Source organism: Tachyglossus aculeatus, chromosome 19 (genome assembly GCF_015852505.1).
Source record: "Tachyglossus aculeatus isolate mTacAcu1 chromosome 19, mTacAcu1.pri, whole genome shotgun sequence".
NCBI classification, from domain to species: Eukaryota; Metazoa; Chordata; class Mammalia; order Monotremata; family Tachyglossidae; genus Tachyglossus; species Tachyglossus aculeatus.
In genome coordinates, this window is record NC_052084.1 from 26609302 (window position 1) to 26631857 (window position 22556).

The 22556-nt window shown below is 45.6% G+C and overlaps 1 protein-coding gene across 1 annotated transcript in view; it reads left to right on the forward strand.

Moving 5' to 3' along the window:
* Positions 1-975: 975 nt before the first annotated feature.
* Positions 976-22556, forward strand: part of MEI4 (meiotic double-stranded break formation protein 4) — a 74975-nt gene continuing 53394 nt past the window's right edge. Inside the window, exons 1-2 of the mRNA XM_038761302.1 lie at positions 976-1215; positions 13265-13818. Coding sequence (XP_038617230.1) covers positions 981-1215; positions 13265-13818 — 789 coding nt within the window. The 5' untranslated portion in view covers positions 976-980. The remainder of the gene's footprint in view (positions 1216-13264; positions 13819-22556) is intronic.

The following is a 22556-nucleotide window of genomic DNA, read 5'->3' on the forward strand; positions in this document are numbered from 1 at the left end:
TCCTGTCACCTGTCCTTCAAAGTACACCATCCTCAAAGGTCTAAGGTGTTGTAGAGATGACATCAATTCAGTGATCACCTTTTTTAAAAATGGAATTTGTTAAGCGCTGTCCCGGATGCTGTTAGAGGCCTTTCATGACTAATAATACTATTACTAATAATGATAATTATGATATTTGTTAAGAGCGTGCTACGTGCCTTAAACTAGACTGTGAGGCCATTGTTGGGTAGGGACTGTCTCTATATGTTGCCAACTTGTACTTCCCAAGTGCTTAGTACAGTGCTCTGCACACAGTAAGCGCTCGATAAATACGATTGAATGAATGAATAAACGATGGGGTGAATACAAGCAACTCCGGTTGGACCCAATCTCTGTCCCATGTGGGACTCGCAGTCTCAATCCCCATTTTCCAGATGAGGTAACTGAGGCCCGGAAAAGGGAAGCAACTTGCCCAAGGTCCCGCAGCTGACAAGTGGCAGAGCTGGGATTAGAACCCACGACCTTCTGGCGTGTCTGCTGTGGGACCTTGGGCAAGTGACTTCACTTCTCTAGGCCTCAGTTCTGTCATCTGTAAAAAGACTCTGAGCCCTTTGTGGGACAGGGACCGTGTCCGACCTGATTAACTTGGATCTCTCCCACCGCTCAGAAAGATGCTTGGCGTAAGGCAAGCGTTCAACCAGTACCGTTATTATCCTGGTTATAATTCATTATTCTCCCGGATGGTGTTAGAGGCTTTTCGTGACTAATAATACTATTACTAATAATGATAATTATGATATTTGTTAAGACCTTACTACGTGCCAGGCACTGAACTTAAACAAGACTGTGAGCCCACTGTTGTCTCTATATGTTGCCAACTTGTACTTCTCAAGCGCTCAGTACGGTGCTCTGCACACAGTAAGGGCTCAATAAATACGATTGATGGATTCATTGATTTCCTCTGGTTTGCTCTTTTTTCCTGGTGGTCAGGGGGCGACAGAATGGAGGCTCAAAGATGGTACTTGAAAATGTGCAAGCTGGCTTTGGCGATCGCCGTCATCCGCTCCAAGCCGCGCGGGCGGTCGTGCAGGGAGCACGTGCGGCTCTTGGCGGAGCTGATGGAGGGGCCCGACAGCCTGTGGAGAGCCCGAGTTGCAGCTCTAGAAGCCCAAGTTCTCCAGCTGCGACAGGAAGTTCTTTCGAGCAAGATTTGTTCCGGCACCTGCTGGGGGAGTGGTAAGTGTGGGAAGTTCTGAATTGATTGATTGATACGAATGATTGATTGAAGTCACTTTTGCCGAACGTCCGTGTACCATGGGGGAGCCTGGCAGGTACGCTCGAGAAGCAGCATGGCTCAGTGGAAACAGCCCGGGCTTTGGGGTCAGGGGTCATGGGGTCAAATCCTGGCTCCGCTAATTGTCAGCTGTGTGACTTTGGGCAAGTCACTCAACTTCTCTGGGCCTCAGTTACCTCATCATCATCATCAATCGTATTTATTGAGCGCTTACTGTGTGCAGAGCACTGTACTAAGCGCTTGGGAAGTACAAGTTGGCAACATATACAGTCCCTACCCAACAGTGGGCTCACAGTCTAAAAGGTGGGCTCACAGTCTAAAAGACTCATCTGGGAAATGGGGATTAAAACCGTGAGCCCCCAGTGGGACAACCTGATCACCTTGTAACCTCCCCAGCGGTTAGAACAGTGCTTTGCGCATAGTAAGCGCTTAATAAATGCCATCATTATTATTATTATTAAGTATTGGCGTAGTGGATGGAGCTTGGGAGTGAGGAGGACGTGGGTTCGAATCCTGGGTCCGCCACTTGTCTGTTGCGTGACCCTGGGCAAGTCACTTCGCTTCTCTGGGCCTCAGTGAGCTCATCTTTAAAGCGGGGATGGAGACCGTGAGCCCTGGGTGGGACATGGCCAGAGTCCAACCTGGGTATCTTGTCTACACCCAAGCGCTTAGTACAGTGCCTGGCTCTCCGTAAGCGCTTAACATATATCACAGTTACTATTTAGCAAATCCCCTGTAGTTTCCCTGATCATTCTTTCATCTCAAGTGAAGCGGTTTGGCTTGGATAGAGCATGGGCCTGAGAGTCGGAAGGTCCTGGGTTCTAATCCCAGGTCCGCCACTCGTCTGTTGTGTGACCTTGGACAAATTACTTCCCTTCTCTGTGCCTCAGTTATCTCATCCGTAAAATGGGGATTAAGACCGGGAGCCCCATGTGGGACAGGGACCGTGTCCAGCCCGATTTACTTGTATTCACCCCGGTGCTTAGTATAGTGCCTTGCACATAGTAAGCGTTTAGCAAGTACCATAGTCATTATTATCCCCTTTCCCAAAGTGACACAGCTGGGATGAGTCCTCTGATTCCCAGGCCCATACAGTTTCCACTAAGAGCAGCAGTGGAGAAGCAGCATGGCCTAGTGGAAAGAGCACGGGCTTGGGAGTCAAATGTCCTGGGTTCTAATCCCAGTTCTGCCACTTGTCAGCTGTGTGACTTTGGGCAACTCACATAATTTCTTTGTACCTCAGTTACCTCATCTGTAAAATGGGGAGCGAGATTGGGAGCCCCACGTGGGACAACCTAATGACCTTGTATCTACCCCAGCGCTTAGAACAGTGCTTGGCATGTAGTAAGTGCTTAACAAATACCATTATTATTATTATTATTATTATTACTAGGCCACACTGCTTCACCATTCCATTCTAGGTGGAAAGCTGGTATCCTCTCTGTCCTTCAATGACCTGGGAGTTGTTATGAAGCAGTCACAGCAAACGGAGTCTGTTTGCCAATAATGAAAGTAAACAGTCACAGAGCGAAGCAGTTCCATGGTGAAATGGAAGCATCCAGAAAAATAAGCATTTGTAAGAATGGGCGGATTTTTCTAGCAATCGTTATTATTATCATTATTGCCTTTTGGAACACTCACTTCTGTGCCAAGAATTTTTACTGTATCACCAGAAGAAAATAAGATAGCTGACCATGTAATATTAAAGATTAAAATATTAAAAAGTAACTTAGTTCATTACTCTGTCTCCCCATGAATTTATCCACCAGCCTTGTATATTAAAAAGGGAGCCGGTTCATTACTACTTCTCACCCTGAATTCATCCACCAGCTTTGTGCCCTACGTAATTTGTCAAGAAGGAATATTAGCGATTGGGATCACACTCTATGTGTTTCCAACTTGTACGTCCCAAGCGCTTAGTACAGTGCTCCGCACACAGTAAGCACTCAATAAATACGACTGAATGAATGACTCCCCACAGCACATCTGTATCTATCTATAATTGATTGTTTTATCTATTTGTATTAATGTCTGTCTCCCCCTCTATACCGTAAGCTCGTTGTTGGGTAGGGACCGTCTCTATGTGTTTCCAACTTGGACTTCCCAAGCGCTTAGTACAGTGCTGCACACACAGTAAGCGCTCAATAAATACGACTGAATGAATGAATGAACTGTATTTCCGAAACAAGCCAGCAAACATTTTTGGTCCTCTAGATGGTAAACTCTCCATCCCAACTGCTACCACGGTAATCCAGTGACTTTTCTTCTCCCACCTTGATTACTGTATCAGCCTCTTTGCTGACCTCCCAGCTTCCCGTCTCCTTCCACCCCAGTCCATACTTCCCTCTGCTTCCCGGATCCTTTTCCTTCAAAAACGTTCAGGCCATGTTTTCCCACTCCTCAGGAAACTCCAGTGGTTGTCCATCCACCTTCACATCAAACAAAAACTCCTCACCATTGGATTTAAAGCAGTCGATCGCCTTTCCCCTCCTACCTCACCTCCCTTTTCTCATTCTACAACCCAGCCCGCACACTTGGCTCCTTTATTGCTAACCTTCTCACTATAACCGTCTCATCTGTCTCACCGCCAAACCCTCGCCCATGTCCTAGCTCTGGCCTGGACCACCCTCCCTCTTCAAATCTGACTCTCTTCCCGTTCAAGTCCTTATTGAAGAAATGTCTCCTCCGGGAGTCCTTCCCTGACCTCCTTTCCTCTTCTCCCACTCCCTTCTGTATCTCCCTGACTTGCTCTCTTTATTCACCCCACATTTCCAGCTGCACAGCACTTGTGTACCTATCTGTAATTTATTTAAGTATACTGTCTGTCTCCCCCTCTAGACTGTAAGTTCACTGTGGGAAGAGAATGTGTCCTTTTACTGTTGTATTGTACATTCCCAAGCACTTAGTACAGTGTTTTGCAAACAGTAAGTGCTCAATAAATAAATTTGAATGATGAATGAAACTTGCTGTGGGCAGGGAACGTTTCTACCAACTCTGTTATGCTATAGTCTCCCAAGTGCTTAGTACCGTGTTCTGCACAAGGTAAGCCCTCAATAATAATAATAATAATAATAATGGCATTTATTAAGCTCTTACTATGTGCAAAGCACTGTTCTAAGTGCTGAGGAGGTTACAAGGTGATCAGGTTGTCCCATGGGGGGCTCACAGTCTTAATCCCCATTTTACAGATGAGGTAACTGAGACCCAGAGAAGTTAAGTGACTTGCCCAAAGTCACACGGCTGACAATTGACGGAGCCGGGATTTGAACCCGTGACCTCTGACTCCAAAGCCTGTGCTCTTTCCACTGAGCCACGCTGCTTCCTATAAATACCATTGATTTGTTTTTCCCTAACTAATGGATTTTTAAATCTCTTCTTGCATTTTAATGGCAAATGTGAAACTTTTTAAAATTTGGCACAACATATTTTCCAGTTTTCAGGATGCATTTTCAGTTTGTGTTGTACTCTCCCAAGCGCTTAGAACGGTGCTCTGCACACGGTAAGCACTCAGTAAATACGATTGAGTGAATGAAAGAATGAATGAATTCTATAAGCATAATATTTTTCATATTCAGAGGCTCGATCCATCAATCGTTGGTATTTATTGAGCACTTACTATATGCAGAGCCATGTACTAAGCACTTGGGAGAGTCCAATACCACAGAATTAGCAGACACATTCCCTGCCCAGGATGTTGGAAGTGGCCATCGTGTTTACGTTGTCCTGTTGGAAAGACCTAATTCAAAAAGCCTGAAGAGAAGATAAATAAAAGTGTAAACTAGGGCCACATGAAAGGATTTGACAGTTTTGGACCCATTTTTCATTTTATTTTATGGTTCACGCTCTCATTTTTTGTCAGGTGACAGTAATCAATCAGTCAATCAATAGTATTTATTGCAGGCATGCAGTACTAAGTGAAGCACTTGGGAAATTCCAGTAAAATTAGCAGACAGAATTCCTCCCCTCAAGGATTTTCCAATCCAGCAACGTCTATTTAATTATTTCCTTGAAAGATATGAATGTTTAAATTTACGTGACTTATTTTTATGCCACGATTTGTACAAATAATCATGAAACCGCATATAGAGTACATTTGATCTTGAAATAAATCGACAGGTTCTTTGCAGGTATGGAAAGCGTAATTATATCAGGCAGACTCAGTTCACACATAGGTTATTTCCATTTATAATGCGAAAGATGTTTTCAGTTCCCCGACCTTAAATAAGCAGTCAAGTCATCGTTAGGTGGAAGAGAAGCATATATTTATGGGGCCAAAAGGCCAGAGAAATTTCTTCAGAATTTGTTTTCCTTGTATCTGCAAGGAACTGTTTGGGAAACTGGCCTCATGTCATTTTAATGAGAAAGAGTTCTTCTTGCTTAAGTTGTCAAAGGGGAAATCTGGTGGGATAATAATAATAATGATGATAATCGTGGTATCTATTAAGCGCTTACAGTGTGCCAAGCACCGTGCTAAGCACTGAGAGAGACAGAAGATCATCATCTTCCGTTTGAGGCGCAAGGTCCACTTAAGAAGGAGAGCAGGTATTGAATCCTCATTTTACAGATGAGGGAATCAATTGAGTGCCTGCTGTGTGCAGAGCACTGTACATCCCCTTCCCTCAAGAAGATGACAGTCCAAAGGGAACCGAGGCACAGAGAAGTTGAGTGACTGATCCAGGGTCACCCAGCAGCAAAGTGGTGGGGCCGGAATGAAAGTCCAGGCTCTCTGATTGGGCTCTTTCCACTAGGCCACCCTGTTTCTTGATGATGATGATGATGATGATGATGGTGATGATGATGATGAGAGAGGCATTATGGAGGAGTTTTTTCCCCCAGAGTTGATGGCCATCCTTTTTGCTCCTAAGGTTGGCATTATGGGAGAAGCCCAAACTCCTCCAGACAAGCAGCGTGGCTTAGTGGAAAGAGCCAGGGCTTGGGAGTCAGAGGTCGTGGGTTCTAATCCTGGCTCGGCCTCTTGTCAACTGTGTGACTTTGGGCAAGTCACTTCACTTCTCTGGGCCTCAGTTACCTCATCTGTAAAATGGGGATTAAAAGGGTGAGCCCCACGTGGGACAACCTGATTACCCTATATCTGCCCCAGCAGTTAGAACAGTGCTTGGCACATGGTAAGCGCTTAACAAATACTTTGTTAATAGGTTTCGTTGTCTGTCTCCCCCTTCTAGACTGTGAGCCCGCTGTTGGGTAGGGACCATCTCTATATGTTGCCAACTTGTACTTCCCAAGTGCTTAGTACAGTGCTCTGCACACAGTAAGCGCTCAATAAATACGATTGAATGAATGAAAATACCATTATTATTATTATTAGGAATTTACTGTCAGGCAAAGGAGAGCCCTCCCCAGTCATCTGTGGTGACCCGGCATGATTCTCCCAGTAAGCGCTCAATAAATACGATTGATTGATTGATTTCTCCCGTTGGTCCCCTAGTGATATCCCGTTGGGTAGGGACTGTCTCTATATATTGCCAATTTGTACTTCCCAAGCGCTTAGTACAGTGCTCTCCACATAGTAAGCGCTCAATAAATACGATTGATGATGATGATGATGATATCGTTTGGCGGCTCCGGTGAGGTCTGCCGAAAGGACGCTGTGCTGTGGAAATAGCCTCAGTTCCCTCATCTGTAAAATGGGGATTGAGACCACGAGCCCCGCATGGGATGCAGATCGTGTCCAACCCGATTTGCTTGTATCCATCCCAGGGTTTAGTTCAGTGCCTGGCACATAGTAAGCGCCCAACAAATACCATCATAATAATAATAACCGAATCCCCAGGAATTAGCACGTGGCTCGTGAGCTAAGGGCTGCTCATGAGAAGCGGCGTGGTGTGGATAGAGCACAGAGCTGGGAGTCAGAAGGTCATGGGTTCTAATTCCAGCTCCACCCCTTGTCTGTTGTGTGACCTTGGGCAAGTCACTTCACTTCTCTGAGCCCCAAGTCCCTCATCGGTAAAATGGGGATTGAGATTGTGAGCCCCAGGTGGGATGGGGACTTTGTCCAACCTGATTTGCTTGTATCGACCCCAGCACTTAGTATAGTGCCTGGCACATAGTAAGCGTGTAAAATACCATAATAATAATAATAATAATAACCGAAGCCCCAGGGATTAGCATATGGCTCATGAGATAAGTCCATTCTATCCCTTTGAAGCCCATTTTTTGTTTCCCGAAGTGGCCACTGTCTAGGTGGAAATGAGCCCCAGCTATTAAGAGAAGCAGCATGGCTTAGTGGAAAGAGCGTAGGCTTGGGAGTCAGAGGACGTGGGTTCTAATCCCGCCTCCGCCACTTGTCTGCTGTGTGACCTTGGGCAAGTCACTTAAGTTCTCTGTGCCTCGGTTACCTCATCTGTAAAATGGGGATTAAAAGGGTGAGCCCCACGTGAGACAATCTGATCACCCTGTATCTACCCCAGTGCTTAGAACGGTGCTTGGCACCTAGTAAGCGCTTAACAAATACCATCATCATCATCATCATCATGGCTCAATGGAAAGAGCACGGGCTGTGGAGTCAGGTCATGGGTTCGAATCCTGACTCCACTGCTTGTCTGCTGTGTGACCTTGGGCAAGTCACTTAACTTCTCTGAGCCTCAGTTACCTCATCTGTAAAATGGGGATTAAGACTATGAGCCCCACGTGGGACAACTTGATCACCTTGTATCCCCCCCAGCGCTTAGAACAGTGCTCTGCACATAGTAAATGCTTAACAAATGCCATTATTATTATTATTATTATTATTATTATCATCATCATGACAAGAAAGGGTCATTAATTGGGGAAGCAGCGTGGCTCAGTGGAAAGAGCATGGGCTTTGGAGTCAGAGGCCAGGGGTGCAAATCCCAGCTCTGCCTCTTGTCAGCTGTGTGACTTTGGGCAAGTCACTTCACTTCTCTGTGCCTCAGTTACCTCATCTGTAAAATGAGGATGAAGACTGTGAGCCCCCCATGGGACAACCTGATCACCTTGTAACCTCCCCAGCGCTTAGAACAGTGCTTTGCATATAGTAAGCGCTTGATAAATCATCATCAATCGTATTTATTGAGCGCTTACTATGTGCAGAGCACTGTACTAAGCGCTTGGGAAGTACAAATTGGCAACATATAGAGACAGTCCCTACCCAACAGTGGGCTTAAATGCGCTTTTTAGACTGTGAGCCCACTGCTGGGTAGGGACTGTCTCTATATGTTACCAACTTGTACTTCCCAAGCACTTAGTACAGTGCTCTGCACACGGTAAGCGCTCAATAAGCACGATTGATGATGATCAATGCCATCATTATTGTTATTATTATTAATATAGCACATACTGTATGCAGAACTCTGTGCTAGACGCTTGGGGGGGAGTACACTACAACAGAGTTGGTAGACACATTCCCTGCCCACAGCCCTTTCCTTCTGTCCAGCTGGTTTCTGTAAGACACTTCCTAGAACAGTAAGCAATTGCTTCAGAGAAAAAGTCTGTAATTAGAAAGGAAAAAAAAAAAACAAGGAGGAATGATGAAGAATGTGAATAATTACGAGGGAATATACTGGTGGTTACATTAGTCAACATTAGGAGAAGCTGTTCAACCACCAGATGGCATAAACACTATTTTAAGCAGCTGAAATCTATCAATAAGTGTGTTCCAAGTCCCCAAGTGTGATTAGCATTCATGTTTGGAATAGTTATTATGTTCCTGGGTTTTATTTTTTTTTTGGAAAAGTTAAATGCCTGTGGCCTCTGGGCTCCCAGGAACTGCGACTATCAATCAGTGATATTTATTGAGCGCTTACTGTGGGCAGAGCACCCGTCTAATTGCTTGGGAGAGCAAGTGAGAGGTGATAGACACATTCCCTGCCCCCAAGGAGCTTACAAGGAGAAGCAGTGTGGCTCAGCGGAAAGAGCCCGGGCTTTGGAGTCAGAGGTCATCGATCAATCAATCAATCAATCAATCGTATTTATTGAGCGCCTACTATGTGCAGAGCACTGTACTAAGCGCTTGGGAAGTACAAATTGGCAACACATAGAGACAGTCCCTACCCAACAGTGGGCTCACAGTCTAAAAGGGGGAGACAGAGAACAGAACCAAACATACCAACAAAATAAAATAAATAGGATAGAAATGTACAAGTAAAATAAATAAATAAATAAATAAATAGAGTAATAATAAATAAATAAATAGAGTAATAAATAAATAGAGTAATAATAAATAAATAGAGTAATAAATAAATAGAGTAATAAATAAATAAATAGAGTAATAAATAAATAAATAGAGTAATATTTATTACTAAATAATAAATAATAGAGTAATAGGTCATGGGTTCAAATCCTGGCTCCATCAGTTGTCAGCTGTGTGACTTTGGGCAACTCACTTCACTTCTCTGTGCCTCAGTGACCTCATCTGTAAAATGGGGATGAAGACTGTGAGCCCCCCCGTGGGACAACCCAATCACCTTGTAACCTCCCCAGCGCTTAGAACAGTGCTTTGCACATAGTAAGCGCTTAATAAATGCCATTATTATTATTACAGTTTAGAGGAATGTAGAAGCAGCGTGGCCTAGTGGCAGGAGCATAGGCTTGGAGTCAGAGGACCTGGGTTCTAATCCGGACTTTGCCACTTGTCTGTTGTGTGACCTTGGGCAAGTCACATCTCTGTGCCCCAGTTCCCGCCTCTGAAAAATGGGGTTGAGACTGTGAGCCCCATGTGGGACGGGGACTATGTCCGACCCGATTATCTCATATCTACCCCAGTGCTTAAAACAGTGCCTGGCACATAGCAAGTGCTTAATAAATACCGCAATCATAATAGTAATAATAATAATGGCATTTGTTAAGCACTTACTACGTGCGAAGCACTGTTCTAAGCGCTGTGGAGGATACAAGGTGATCAGGTTGTCCCTCGTGGGGCTCACAGTCTTAATCCCCATTTTCCAGATGAGGTAACTGAGGCTCAGAGAAGTTGAGTGACTTGCCCAAGGTCACACAGCAGACATGTGGGGGAGCCGGGGTTAGAACCCATGACCTCTGACTCCCAAGCCTGGGCTCTTTCCACTGAGCCATGCTGCTTCTCTGTTCTCTGCTTCTCTATTACAGGCCTGGGAGTCAGAGGACTTGGGTTCTAATCCTGGCTCTGTCACTTCAATCAATCAGTGGTATTTATTGAGTGCTTACTGTGTGCAGCACACTATTCTAAGCCCTTGGGAGAGTATAACGCACCAGAATTAGCAGATACGTACCCTGCCCATAACAAGCGTTAGGTCTAGAGGGGAAGACAGACATTAACATGAGTAAAGTACTTTATAATATATAAATTAAAGATATATACATAAGGGCTGGGGGGGTTGGGGGTGGGGTGAATATCAAATGTCCGAAGGACATTGCTGTGTGATTTATTTATTTTATTTGTACATATCTATTCTATTTATTTTATTTTGTTAGTATGTTTGGTTTTGTTCTCTGTCTCCCCCTTTTAGACTGTGAGCCCACTCTTGGGTAGGGACTGTCTCTCTATGTTGCCAATTTGTACTTCCCAAGCGCTTAGTACAGTGCTCTGCACATAGTAAGCGCTCAATAAATACGATTGATGATGATGATGATCTTGGACAAGTCACTTAACTTCTCTGTTCCCTCATCTGTAAAGTGAGAATTCAAACTGTGAGCTTTTTGTGGGACAGGAACTGTGTCCAACCCAATTACTTCACATCTACCCCAATGTTTCGCACAGTGCCTGGCACACAGTAAGTGCTTAATAAATACCATTATTATTGTGATTATTATTAGAAAAGCAGCATGGCCTAGTGGGTAGAGCACTGGCCTGGGAATCGGAAGGTCCTGGGTTCTAATCCGAGCTCCGCCACTTGTCAGCTGTGTGACCTTGGGCAAATCACTTCTCTGTGGCTCAGTTCCCTCATCTGGAAAATGGGGATGAAGACCGTGAGCCCCAGGCGGGACAGGGGCCGTGTCCAATCCAATTTTCTTATATTAACCCTAGTGCTTAGTATACACTTAGTCCAGCGCTCTGCATACAGTAAGCGCTCAATAAATACGACTGAATGAATGCAGTGTCTTGCACATAGTAAGCACTTAAACACCGTTCTCATTATTATTATTCTGTGGCATCTTGGGCAGGATGCTCGCATACGTGCTAGACTCCCGTCAGATAGGGAGACTGGATCGAACTTGAGTTGTGGCCGTGTCGAGAATATTTGTCGGGGCTTTTGTCAGAGCCCTTCCTCCTCAGAGCCTTTCTGTCAGTGCGAGGATTCAGCAGAGGGGTCAGAGACATAGCCCACCCCGCCGCCCCCATCTACATCCCCCTCCCCTCACTTGTCTCCTCCATGGATTCTTTCCCTCTCCCACCCCCTCATCCTGATGATTCTTACTGTGGTTTGGGAAGGGCAAGGCAGGGAGGCACTAGAGGCAGAAGACAGGTAAATTAGCTTTGCTCTGCCACCCTCACTGCCAGTTTAGTAATTGGTGTAATTCACTGAATGTGGCACATGCCTTATGAATAACAATGATCCGATGGAAGCGTTTTGCAGGCTGATTTTCAGAGTTAGGAACGTATACCTTTTTTTTTTCCCATGCAAGAATAAACATTTCGAGGGATTTTTCTTCTGCGTATTATTAAACGGCAACGTGACACAACCGGATTATGGTGCCTGGGCCCATAGGTTTTTCACTGAGATTGTTTTTAATGCATTACCAACTGCTGCATCGTCAGCCGGGTATTAGACCAAGCGGATTTTGCAGTCTAGATGTGGAATTTGGAACTTGAGTTGCGGTGATTTGCCTCAGTTACCTCATCTGTAAAAAAATGGGGATTAAGACTGTGAGCCTCACGTGGGACTATCTAAATACAGACACATTCCCTGCCCATAACGAGCTCACAGTCTAGAGGGGGAAACACGCTAATCGGATTGGACACAGTCCCTATCCCACATGGGGGTCACAGTCTTAATCCCCATTTTACAGATGAGGGAACTGAGGCCCCGAGAAGCAAAGTGACTTGCCCAGGTCCCACAGCAGATTAGTGGCGGTGTCCGAATTAGAACCCAGATCCTCTGACTCCCAGTCTGAGCTTTGTCCCCTAGGACATGCTTTTTCCCATAATCATTCCTCCACCCAGGTTCTCCGGCCTGACACCGCACGCCTGTGGCTCTTCCCTCCATCCTTTTGAGTTTTTTGTGTTTGTTTCTCTTTAATGGCATTTGTTTAGCTCTTACTATGTACTAAGCGCTGGGGTAGATCCAAGCTAATCGGGTGGGACACAGCCCATGTCCCACATGGGGTTCACAACATGAATCCCCGTTTTCCAGATGAGGTCACTGAGGCCCCGAGAATCTATCAATCAATCAATCAATCAATCGTATTTATTGAGCACTTACTGTGTGCAGAGCACTGTACTAAGCGCTTGGGAAGTACAAGTCGGCAACATATAGAGACAGTCCCTACCCAACAGTGGGCTCACAAGTGAAGTGACGTCCCCAAGGTCACACAGCAGGCAAGCAGCGGAGCCGCGATTAGAATCCAGGACCTCCTGACTCCCAGCCCCATGCTCTATCCATGAGGCCAGCTGCTTTCAACGTTCCATCATCATCTTTCTCACATTCAATCGTATTTATTGAGCGCTTACTGTGTGCAGAGCACTGTACTAAGCATTTGGAAAGTACAATTTGGCAACAGATAGAGACACTCCCTACCCAACAACGGGCTCATTGTCTAGAAGGGGAAGACAGACAACAAAACAAGTAGACATCAAAGTAGATAAATAGAATTATAGATATATACATATCTAGCACCTCCCCTCGCCCAGACTCTAAGCTCATTATGGGCAGGGAATTTGTCTGCTAACTATTGTATTGCCCTCTCCCAAGTGCTTAGAGCGGTGCTGCACAGTGACCGCTCGATCCTTCCAATCGTCCTCCAGATTTGTGGGAGGAGGGGGCTAAATCTCCCAGCCACCTAGGCACCTAACCCGTTAACCCGTCTGCGTTTCAGAGCATCTTCTCCCCGGGCCCTTCCCGCCGAAGGAACCGACACCGTCTCAGCACGCCTCGGCCCAACTGGATGATTCCGGCTGCTCCACGTGGAGTGACCCTCCGGCGGGCCCCGCGACGCTCTCGCAGAATCCCCGCGCTTGGGAGGACAGGTCCTCCGCTCAGCCGTCTTCCCTCCCGCCCCCGCCCGTCCTACCCATCGGCGGCGGCAGACAGGGCACGGTCCTCTCCGCCCACATGCAGTTCTTCCAGCACCTGCTGGAGCTCAAGAACCGAACAGAGTCCGGCGACCCCAACGCCGACCCGAGCGGGCTCGGAAGCGACTCCTCGGACATCCCCGAGGCCGCGGCTCACCTCCTGGACGGCCTGATCGCCTTCGGAGGCGACCCCGGCTTCCCTTTCCCCAGCATTCTGGTGGGAGCCATCGGGACCCTGACCCGGTGGGTCGACGACCCGAACCTGTCCGCCGCCATCCTCCAGAAGTGCCGCCCCAAGTTGGAAGACTTAAAGAAGATCCTCGTGCGGACCATCTTGAAGGACAACGCCGTCAACAGGGTAAGTCACGGCTTGCCTCACTCAGGCGATTCGAGGGCAGGGAAGTCCGCTTAAAAACACGGGCCGCGGAGCCTCGCTGAACCGCTCCCATTTCCAGAGCGCACGAGGCTTTGGAAAATCACAAAGAGCGGTGAATCGAAGCGTGCCCGAATCGAATTTCGGCCCGCAAAAGCTAAACAGTATTTGTTAAATGATTCAATGATGCATCCAAAGTCAAGGAGCTTGTTTAAATACTCCTGGTCGGATCAGCTGTCAGTAATCTCTGTGTGCTTTTTTTTTTTTCGGTGGTATTTGTTAAGCGCTTTCTATGTGCCTAGAACTCTTCTAAGCATTGGGGTAGATTCATATAATAATAATGTTGGTATTTGTTAAGCGCTTACTATGTGCAAAGCACTGTTCTAAGCGCTGGGGGAGATACAAGGTAATCAGGTTGTCCCATGAGGGGCTCACAGTCTTCATCCCCATTTTCCAGATGAGGGAACTGAGGCCCAGAGAAGTGAAGTGACTTGCCCAAAGTCATACAGCTGACAAGTGGCGGAGCCGGGATTTGAACCCACGGCCTCTGACTCCAAAGCCCGGGCTCTTTCCACTGAGCCACGCTGCTTCCCCATAGATTCATATCTACCATATCTATTCATATCAGGCCAGATAAGGTGTAAGTAGGAGGGAACCGAAAAGTGGTAATCGAAAGTAATAATAAGGTGGTAATCGAAGTTATCATAATAATGATGGTATTTGTTGGGCGCTTACTATGAGCCAAGCACTGTTCTAAGTGCTGGGGTAGCTACAAGGTCATATCTATTCATATCAGGCCAGATAAGGTGTAAGTAGGAGGGAACCGAAAAGTGGTAATCGAAAGTAATAATAAGGTGGTAATCGAAGTTATCATAATAATGATGGTATTTGTTGGGCGCTTACTATGAGCCAAGCACTGTTCTAAGTGCTGGGGTAGATACAAGGTCATCAGGTTGTCCCACGTGGTACTTACAGTCCTAATCCCCATTGTACAGATGAGATAACTGAGGCAAAGAGAAGTTAAGTGACTTGCCCAAAGTCACACAGCTGACAAGTGGCGGAACCGGGATTCGAACCTGCCGAGAACTGGGTATCTTTGAATAGTGAAACTTGTGTTTGGAAATATATGTTTATAGTAGTGATAATAATAATAATTATGGTATTTGTTAAGCGCTTCCTATGTGCCAAGCTCTGTTCTAAGCACTGGGGTAAAAAGGTTATCCCACATGGGGCTCACAGTCTTAATTCCCATTTTACAGCTGAGGCACAGAGAAGTTAAGTGGCTTGCCCAAGGGCACACAGCAGACAAGTGGAGGAGCCGCCCTTGGAGCTAGGATTAGAACCCACGTCCTCTGACACCCAAGCCCATGCTCTTTCCACTAAGCCACGTTGCTTCTCTTACAAATGTGTGTGTGTGTGTGTGTTTGCATATTTGTGTTTATGTGTATACACACGCACACTTATGTCATAATGCAATTATATTTCTGCTAGAGCCAGAAAAGCATGCTTAAATTGTGACTACGTTGCTTCTCTTAAAAATGTGTGTGTGTGTGTGTTTGCATATTTGTGTTTATGTGTGTACACACACACACACACACTTATGTCATAATGCAATTATATTTCTGCTAGAGCCAGAAAAGCATGCTTAAATTGCGACTAAATCCCAAACGTTAAGAACTCAGATAGCGTTCAGAACTCATCTTTCAACAATTTGGTTCTAATGAAGTCATTTGGGTATCTCTTTTCAGAACGTGTGAATTTGAGAAGAGTGGTGAGGATCGGGCTAATATGATAAATGAATTTTCTCCACCTAAATGAATATTGGAAAGTGGTGTACTTAGGCATTAGACAGGTACTAAAGTAAATGAAATTTCCCGAGAGGAAATGTTTTTAAGACTAACTTTCGAACCATTTGGGTTGTACACATTGAATTTTAATGAAATGTAAACCAACAAATAACTTGGTATTTTAGAAATATTTTATCCTCATATTTTGGTCTTATCCTTACCTTGAAAGAGGTGCTAAGACCATTGTGCAGCATTTCAACATCAGCCTTTCAGAGAGAAAAAAACTCCCCTTAAATTACATAGGAACACCAAATATTTTATTTATTTTTATTTAATGGTATTTGTTGAGCGCTTACTATGTGCCAGGCACCGAACTAAGTGCTGGGGTAAGTGCAGACTAATCAGGTTGGACACAGTCCCGTGCCCCACATGGGGCTCACGGTCTCCAACCCATTTCACAGATGAGATAACTAAGGCACAGAGAAGTGAAGTGACTTGCTCAAGGTCTCATGGAAGACAGGTGGTGGAGCCAGGATTTGAACCCAGGTCCCCTGACTCCCAAGATCGTGCTCTCTCCACTATGCCATGGTGCTTTGAGGACCTCAGGAATCCCAGTTGTCAACTTGGGCAGGTTTACGGTGTAAATTGTTAAGGGGAAGAACTAAGGTTGGCATAGGATGAAGGCTCACTGATTCACTGCGGAGCCTCCATTAATAATAATAATAATAATAATAATAGTAATAATAATGGTATTTGTTTAGCTCTTACTGTGTGCGAGGCATTGTTCGAAGCACTGGGGTGGGGTGGATTGGAAGCAGCATGGCTCAATGGAAAGAGCACAGGCTTTGGAGTCAGAGGTCATGGGTTCAAATCCCGGCTCCGCCAGTTGTCATCTGTGTGACTTTGGGCAAGTCACTTCACTTCTCTGTGCCTCAGTTCCCTCATCTGTAAAATGGGGATTAAGAATGTGAGGCCCGTGTGGGACAGGGACTGTGTCTAACCCGATTGACTTGTATCTACCCCAGGGCTTAGAACAGTGCTTGGCGCACAGTGCCATAATTATTATTACTATTATTATTGAGAGAAAGTATTATTATTATTATTGAGAGAAGCAGCGTAGCTCAATGGAAAGAGCATGGGCTTTGGAGTCAGAGGTCATGAGTACAAATCCCGGCTCTGCCAACTGTCAGCTGTGTGACTTTGGGCAAGTCACTTCTCTGTGCCTCAGTTACCTCATCTGTAAAATGGGGATTAAAACTGTGAGCCTCACGTGGGACAACCTGATCACCTTGTAACCTCCCCAGCGCTTAGAACAGTGCTTTGCACATAGTAAGCGCTTAACAACTACCATTATTATTAGTATTATTTGTTAAGCACTTACCACGTGCAGGGCACCATATTAAGCTCTGGGGTAGATACAGGCTTATCAGGTTGGACACACTCCACAGCGGGCTCAGTCTTAATAAATCCCCATTTTTACACATGCGGTAACTTGAGGCACAGAGAAGTGAAGTGACTTGCCCAAGGTCACACGGCAGACAAGTGCCGGAGCTGCGTTTAGAATCCAGGTCCTTCGGACTCTCAGGCCCGTGCAGGAAACATGAGGCAGTGGACTACCTCACTGGCTATGTCTTGGTCTATAAATATATGTATATATTTTATGTATATATAAAGAAGACAGCTAAATTCATATTAAGTACCCGTTTAACAATTTAAGAATAAAATATACCATGGGTAAACCATAAATTTTAGTAACATTTTGATCATAGCACTTGTTTTAAAAATAATTACCCAGAAATATCCAGCTATACAATCAACTTAGCTCACTTGCTGTATTTCATTCCATGCATAAAGATTTATATCTGCAAACAATGCACACTACATGCACTCTTGTTGCTTATTTTATTAATTGACCATAAATAACAGGCTTTTAAGTGTCTTATAATTAAAGTATCAAAACGCTAGTAATCAATTCAGTACAGATAACGCAGTTTTCGCATCTGCAGGAATCTATCTCTGGTTTCTCACAAGTTTTATAAACTGGGACTTTTAAAATTCAGGGTTTAGCGCGGTGCTTGTTATTAATAATAATAATTGGGGTATTTGTTAAGCGCTTATTATGTGCCAGGCACTGTACTAAGTGCTGGGGTAGATAGAAGCTAATCAGGTTGGACACAGTCCCTGTCCCACAGGGGGCTCACAGTTTTAATCCCCATTTTACAGATGAAGAAACTGAGGCCTGGAGAAGGGAAGGGACTTCCCCGAGGTCACACAGCAGACAGGTGTTGGAGCCGAGATTAGAACCCAGCTCCTTCTGACTTTCAGGCCGTGCTCTTTCCACTAGGCCGCATTCATAGGAAGCAATATTACCAATATTACCAATTGGTAATATTACCAATAATAATGATAATAATTGCTATTATGAGGCCAAGGCATTTTTCCTGGGGGCTCAGCTCCACTCGTGGCCCCGAGGCATTTCCCATTCCGGTTGTCGCTCAGAAAGCCGGCAGCATCCAGGAGGAGGGTGGGAAATTGAGCAGCAGCTTTAAGGCATCCAAGAATAGTACTTGAGGTGTTTGAGAAGTGCCTACTATGTGGCCAGCACTGAACTGAGCGCTGGAATACATACAAGATCATCAGGTGGAAACAGTCCCTGGCCTATGGGGAGCTGAGAGATGTAGGTGGAGGGAGAACAGGTATTTTGTACCCATTGTGCAGATGAGGCAGCTGAGGCACAGAGGGGTTAAGTGATTTGCCCAAAGTCACTCGTTGCCCAAGAACTCATTTACGCTCACGTGTTCGACTCCCATCCCTGTGGTGATGTTACCCATATCTACTTCCCTCTTTTTCTGTAATTCATTCATTCATTTAGTCGTATTTATTGAGCGCTTACTGTGTGCAAAGCACTGTCCTAAATGCTTGGAAAGTACAATTCGGCACCAGAACTTGCATTTCCTCTGCCTTCAGAACATCACTACTTGCCTGTTCCACTGACACCAAAAATGGAACATGTCCTAACCTGTATGCCTCATCTCCCCCACCAAACCCTGTCCTCCCCTCATCTTTCCCATCACTGTAGACAACACCACTATCCTCTCTGTCTCCCAAGCCCCTAACCTTGGCATCATCCTCGACTCAACTGCCTCATTCAACCCACATTTTCAATCCATCACTAAATCCTGTCAGTCGCACCTTCACCACATCGCTAAACTCCACCCTCTCCTTTCCATCCATACGTAGTACTTATCCTACCCCGCCTTAATGGCATTTTTTAAGCGCTTACTATGTGTGAAGCACTGTTCTAAGTGCTGGGTACAAGATGATCAGGTTGTCCCACGTGGGGCTCACAGTCTTCATCCCCATTGTACAGATGACGTAAATGTGGCCCAGAGAAGCAAAGTGACTTGCCCAAAGTCACACAGCCGACCAGTGGCGGGGCCAGGATTAGAACCCATGACCTCTAGCTCCCAAGCATTGGCTTCCTCACTGACCTCTCTGCCTCCTGGCTCTCCCCACTCCGGTTCTTACTTCACTCTGCTGCCCACCACCTTTTTTTCTAAGAAACCGTTCGGTTCCCACCTCCCCACGCCTCCAAGACTTCAGCGATTGCCTGGCGGAAACTCGTCGCCATCGGATTTCAACCCTGAATCAGCTCACCTCCTCCTATCATACCCCGCCGATTTCTTATTCCCACCCCGGCGGGCACGCTTTGCCCCTCCACCGCCAACCTACTCGCCGTACCTCGAACTCGTCCCTCTCACCATCGAGCCCTTGCCCACGGCCTGCCTCTGGCCTGGAATTCCCTCCCCCTTCTTTCCAGACGGACCACCCCTCTCCCCACCAACTAAAATCCCATCTCCTCCACGTGGCCTTCCCTGACTAAGTCTTCATTTCCCTTCTGCACCGCCTAAGCGCTCAGACCTTCCATTTGAGTCGCTTGATATGCACTCCGCCTTCAGCCCTGCAGACATACCCATAATTAATCAATTTATTTAGATTAATGTCTTTGTCCCCCTTCTAGACTGTAAACTCTGGGTGGGCAGGGATAACGTCTAGCAACTCTGTTGTATTGTACGCTCCCACGTGCTTAGTACGGTGCTCTGCACAGAGTAAGCACTCAAAAGATACCACTGATTGATTGATTCACACAGCAGTGAGGAGGCAGAGCTGGAATTAGAGCCCAGGTCCTACAATTCCTAGGCCTGTGCTCTTTCCATTAGACCATCAATCAATCAATCAATCAATCGTATTTATTGAGCACTTACTGTGTGCAGAGCACTGTACTAAGCGCTTGGGAAGTACAAGTTGGCAACATGTAGAGACAGTCCCTACCCAACAGTGGGCTCACAGTCTAAAAGACCATGCTCTTTCTTGACAATTACATTCAGAATAAGGATGAGGACAAATCATCATCATCAATCGTATTTATTGAGCGCTTACTGTGTGCAGAGCACTGTACTAAGCGCTTGGGAAGTACAAATTGGCAACATATAGAGACAGTCCCTACCCAACAGTGGGCTCACAGTCTAAAAGGGGGAGACAGAGAACAAACCCAAACATACTAACAAAATGAAATAAATAGAATAGATATGTACAAGTAAAATAAATAAATAAATAAATAGAGTAATAAATATGTACAAACATATATACAGGATATACATATATACATATATGTGTGTGTGTATATATATATATATGTGCTAAAACGCTCTAGGCCCGCCCTCTACCTTGAATTGGGTTCCCATGTCCTGTCAATTAATCAATCAGTGGTATCTATTGAGCACTTACTGTAGGCAAAGTACCGTACTAAGCACTCGGGAGAGTACCCTGAAACTGAGTGGGCAGACACGTCACTTGCCCACAAAGAGCTTACAGTCCAGAGGGGGGAACAGAGAGGAAGGTAAATGAACTAGTTACAGATATTCAGTTGTATTTATTGAGCACTTACAGTGTGCAGAGCACTTGTACTAAGCGTTTGGGAGAGTACAGTATAACAGAGCGGAGTAGACATGTTCCCTGCCCACAGTGAGCTCACAGCCCAGAAGGGAAGGCAGATGTGAATGTAAATGAACTAATTACAGACATTCTTTCAATTCAATTCAAATCGTATTTATCACGGGCTTACTGTGCACAGGGCACTGTACTAAGCGCTTGGGGGAGTACTATATAACAATGAACAGATGTACCTAAGTGCTGTGGCCCTGAGGGAGGGGTGCATAAAGGGTGGGAGAGGGGAAAATGAGGAAACAACTGCCTCCCTGCATGGAACTGAGGCAAGTCTTCCTGATAGGATGTAAACAAAAAGGTGGAAAAATTCGGGTTGAATCTGATTTTCATCTCTACGACAACAGGTAGCAACTGCACATAGCAGCTGTAGGTGAAGGTAGAGGGGTCTACTATACGTTCTGAATCGGTTCAGACATCTTCTGGTCATCTCATGGTTCCCTGTAGGATGCACATCTTCTTCCCAGGGAGGTTTTGCTGCCTTTTGAAATGCAAAGCGGCAGCACTCCACAGTACGCTGAGAATGAAAGATGTTTTGCGTCGATCTCCTTTCTACCACTTGAATACATGAAAAGAGGAAAAAAAAAGAGCTCTGTAATACAACATGGTGCCTTTCATCCAGGGTAAATTCATCGAAGCCGTGTTCAAAATCAGGAATTCTCTTCATTTACCAGTTAAAGTTTATCGATGTTTTTGGTGCTGGCCTCTGGAAGCAAAATGAGAACGCTGGAAAAAATACATGGAAAGAATACAAACGACACCCAGAACTCTTTCAGAACAGTTGAGCATTTTTAATCAGTCAGTGGTATTTACTGAGCACATACTATGTGTAGAGCACTGAGCTAAGCGGTTGGGAGAGTGCAGTCCAACAAGGTTGGTAGACATATTCCTTGCCCACAAGGAGCTGGCAGTCTAGAGGAGGAGACGGACATTAATATAAATAAATAAGTTAAAGATTCACGCAGAAGCGCTGGGGTGCTGAGCATGGGGTGAATATCAAGTGCTGAAGGGGTACAGTTCCCAGTGCTTAGGGGAAGGTTGGGAAAATGAGGGCTCAGTCAGGGAAGGCCTCTTGGAGAAGATGTGATTTTAGGAGGGCTTTGAAAGTGAGGAGAGTGATGGTCTGTCGGATATGAGGGAGCGGGGGGATTCCAGGCCAGATGGAGGACGTGACCAAGGGAGTCTGCAGTGGGATAGAAGAGATCAAAGCATAGAGAGTAGCAGAGTGTGCAGGCTGGGTTGTAGTAGGCGATCCCAAAGAAAGTTAGAAAGTTATTTTATTTTATTTTATTTTATTTTGTTAGTATGTTTGGTTTTGTTCTGTCTCCCCCTTTTAGACTGTGAGCCCACTGTTGGGTAGGGACTGTCTCTATATGTTGCCAACTTGTACTTCCCAAGCGCTTAGTACAGTGCTCTGCACACAGTAAGCGCTCAATAAATACGATTGATTGATTGATTGATTAGGCGGAGGGAGAGACGATCGGAGTGCCTTTATGCCAATGGTGAGGAGTTTCTGTGTGATGCAGGGGTGGGTGGGCAACCGCTGAAGGTTCTTGAATGGGGAGACGTGGACTGAACTTTTTGGTAGAAAAACAATCCAGGTAGCATAATGGAGTGTGGACTGAAATGGGGGAGAGACAGGAGGCAGGGAGGCCAGTGAGGAGGCTGATCCCCCTTTTAGACTGTGAGCCCACTGTTGGGTAGGGACTGTCTCTATATGTTGCCAATTTGTACTTCCCAAGCACTTAACAACAGTGCTCTGCACATAGTAAGCGCTCAATAAATATGATTGATGATTATGATGATGAAGTAATCAAGGTGCGGAGTAGGAGAAGTGCTTGAATCAGCGTGACAGCAGTTGGGATGGAGAGGAAGGAGCGGATTTTAGCGGTGTTGTGAAGTTGCACCAACAGGACTTAGTGACAGATTGAA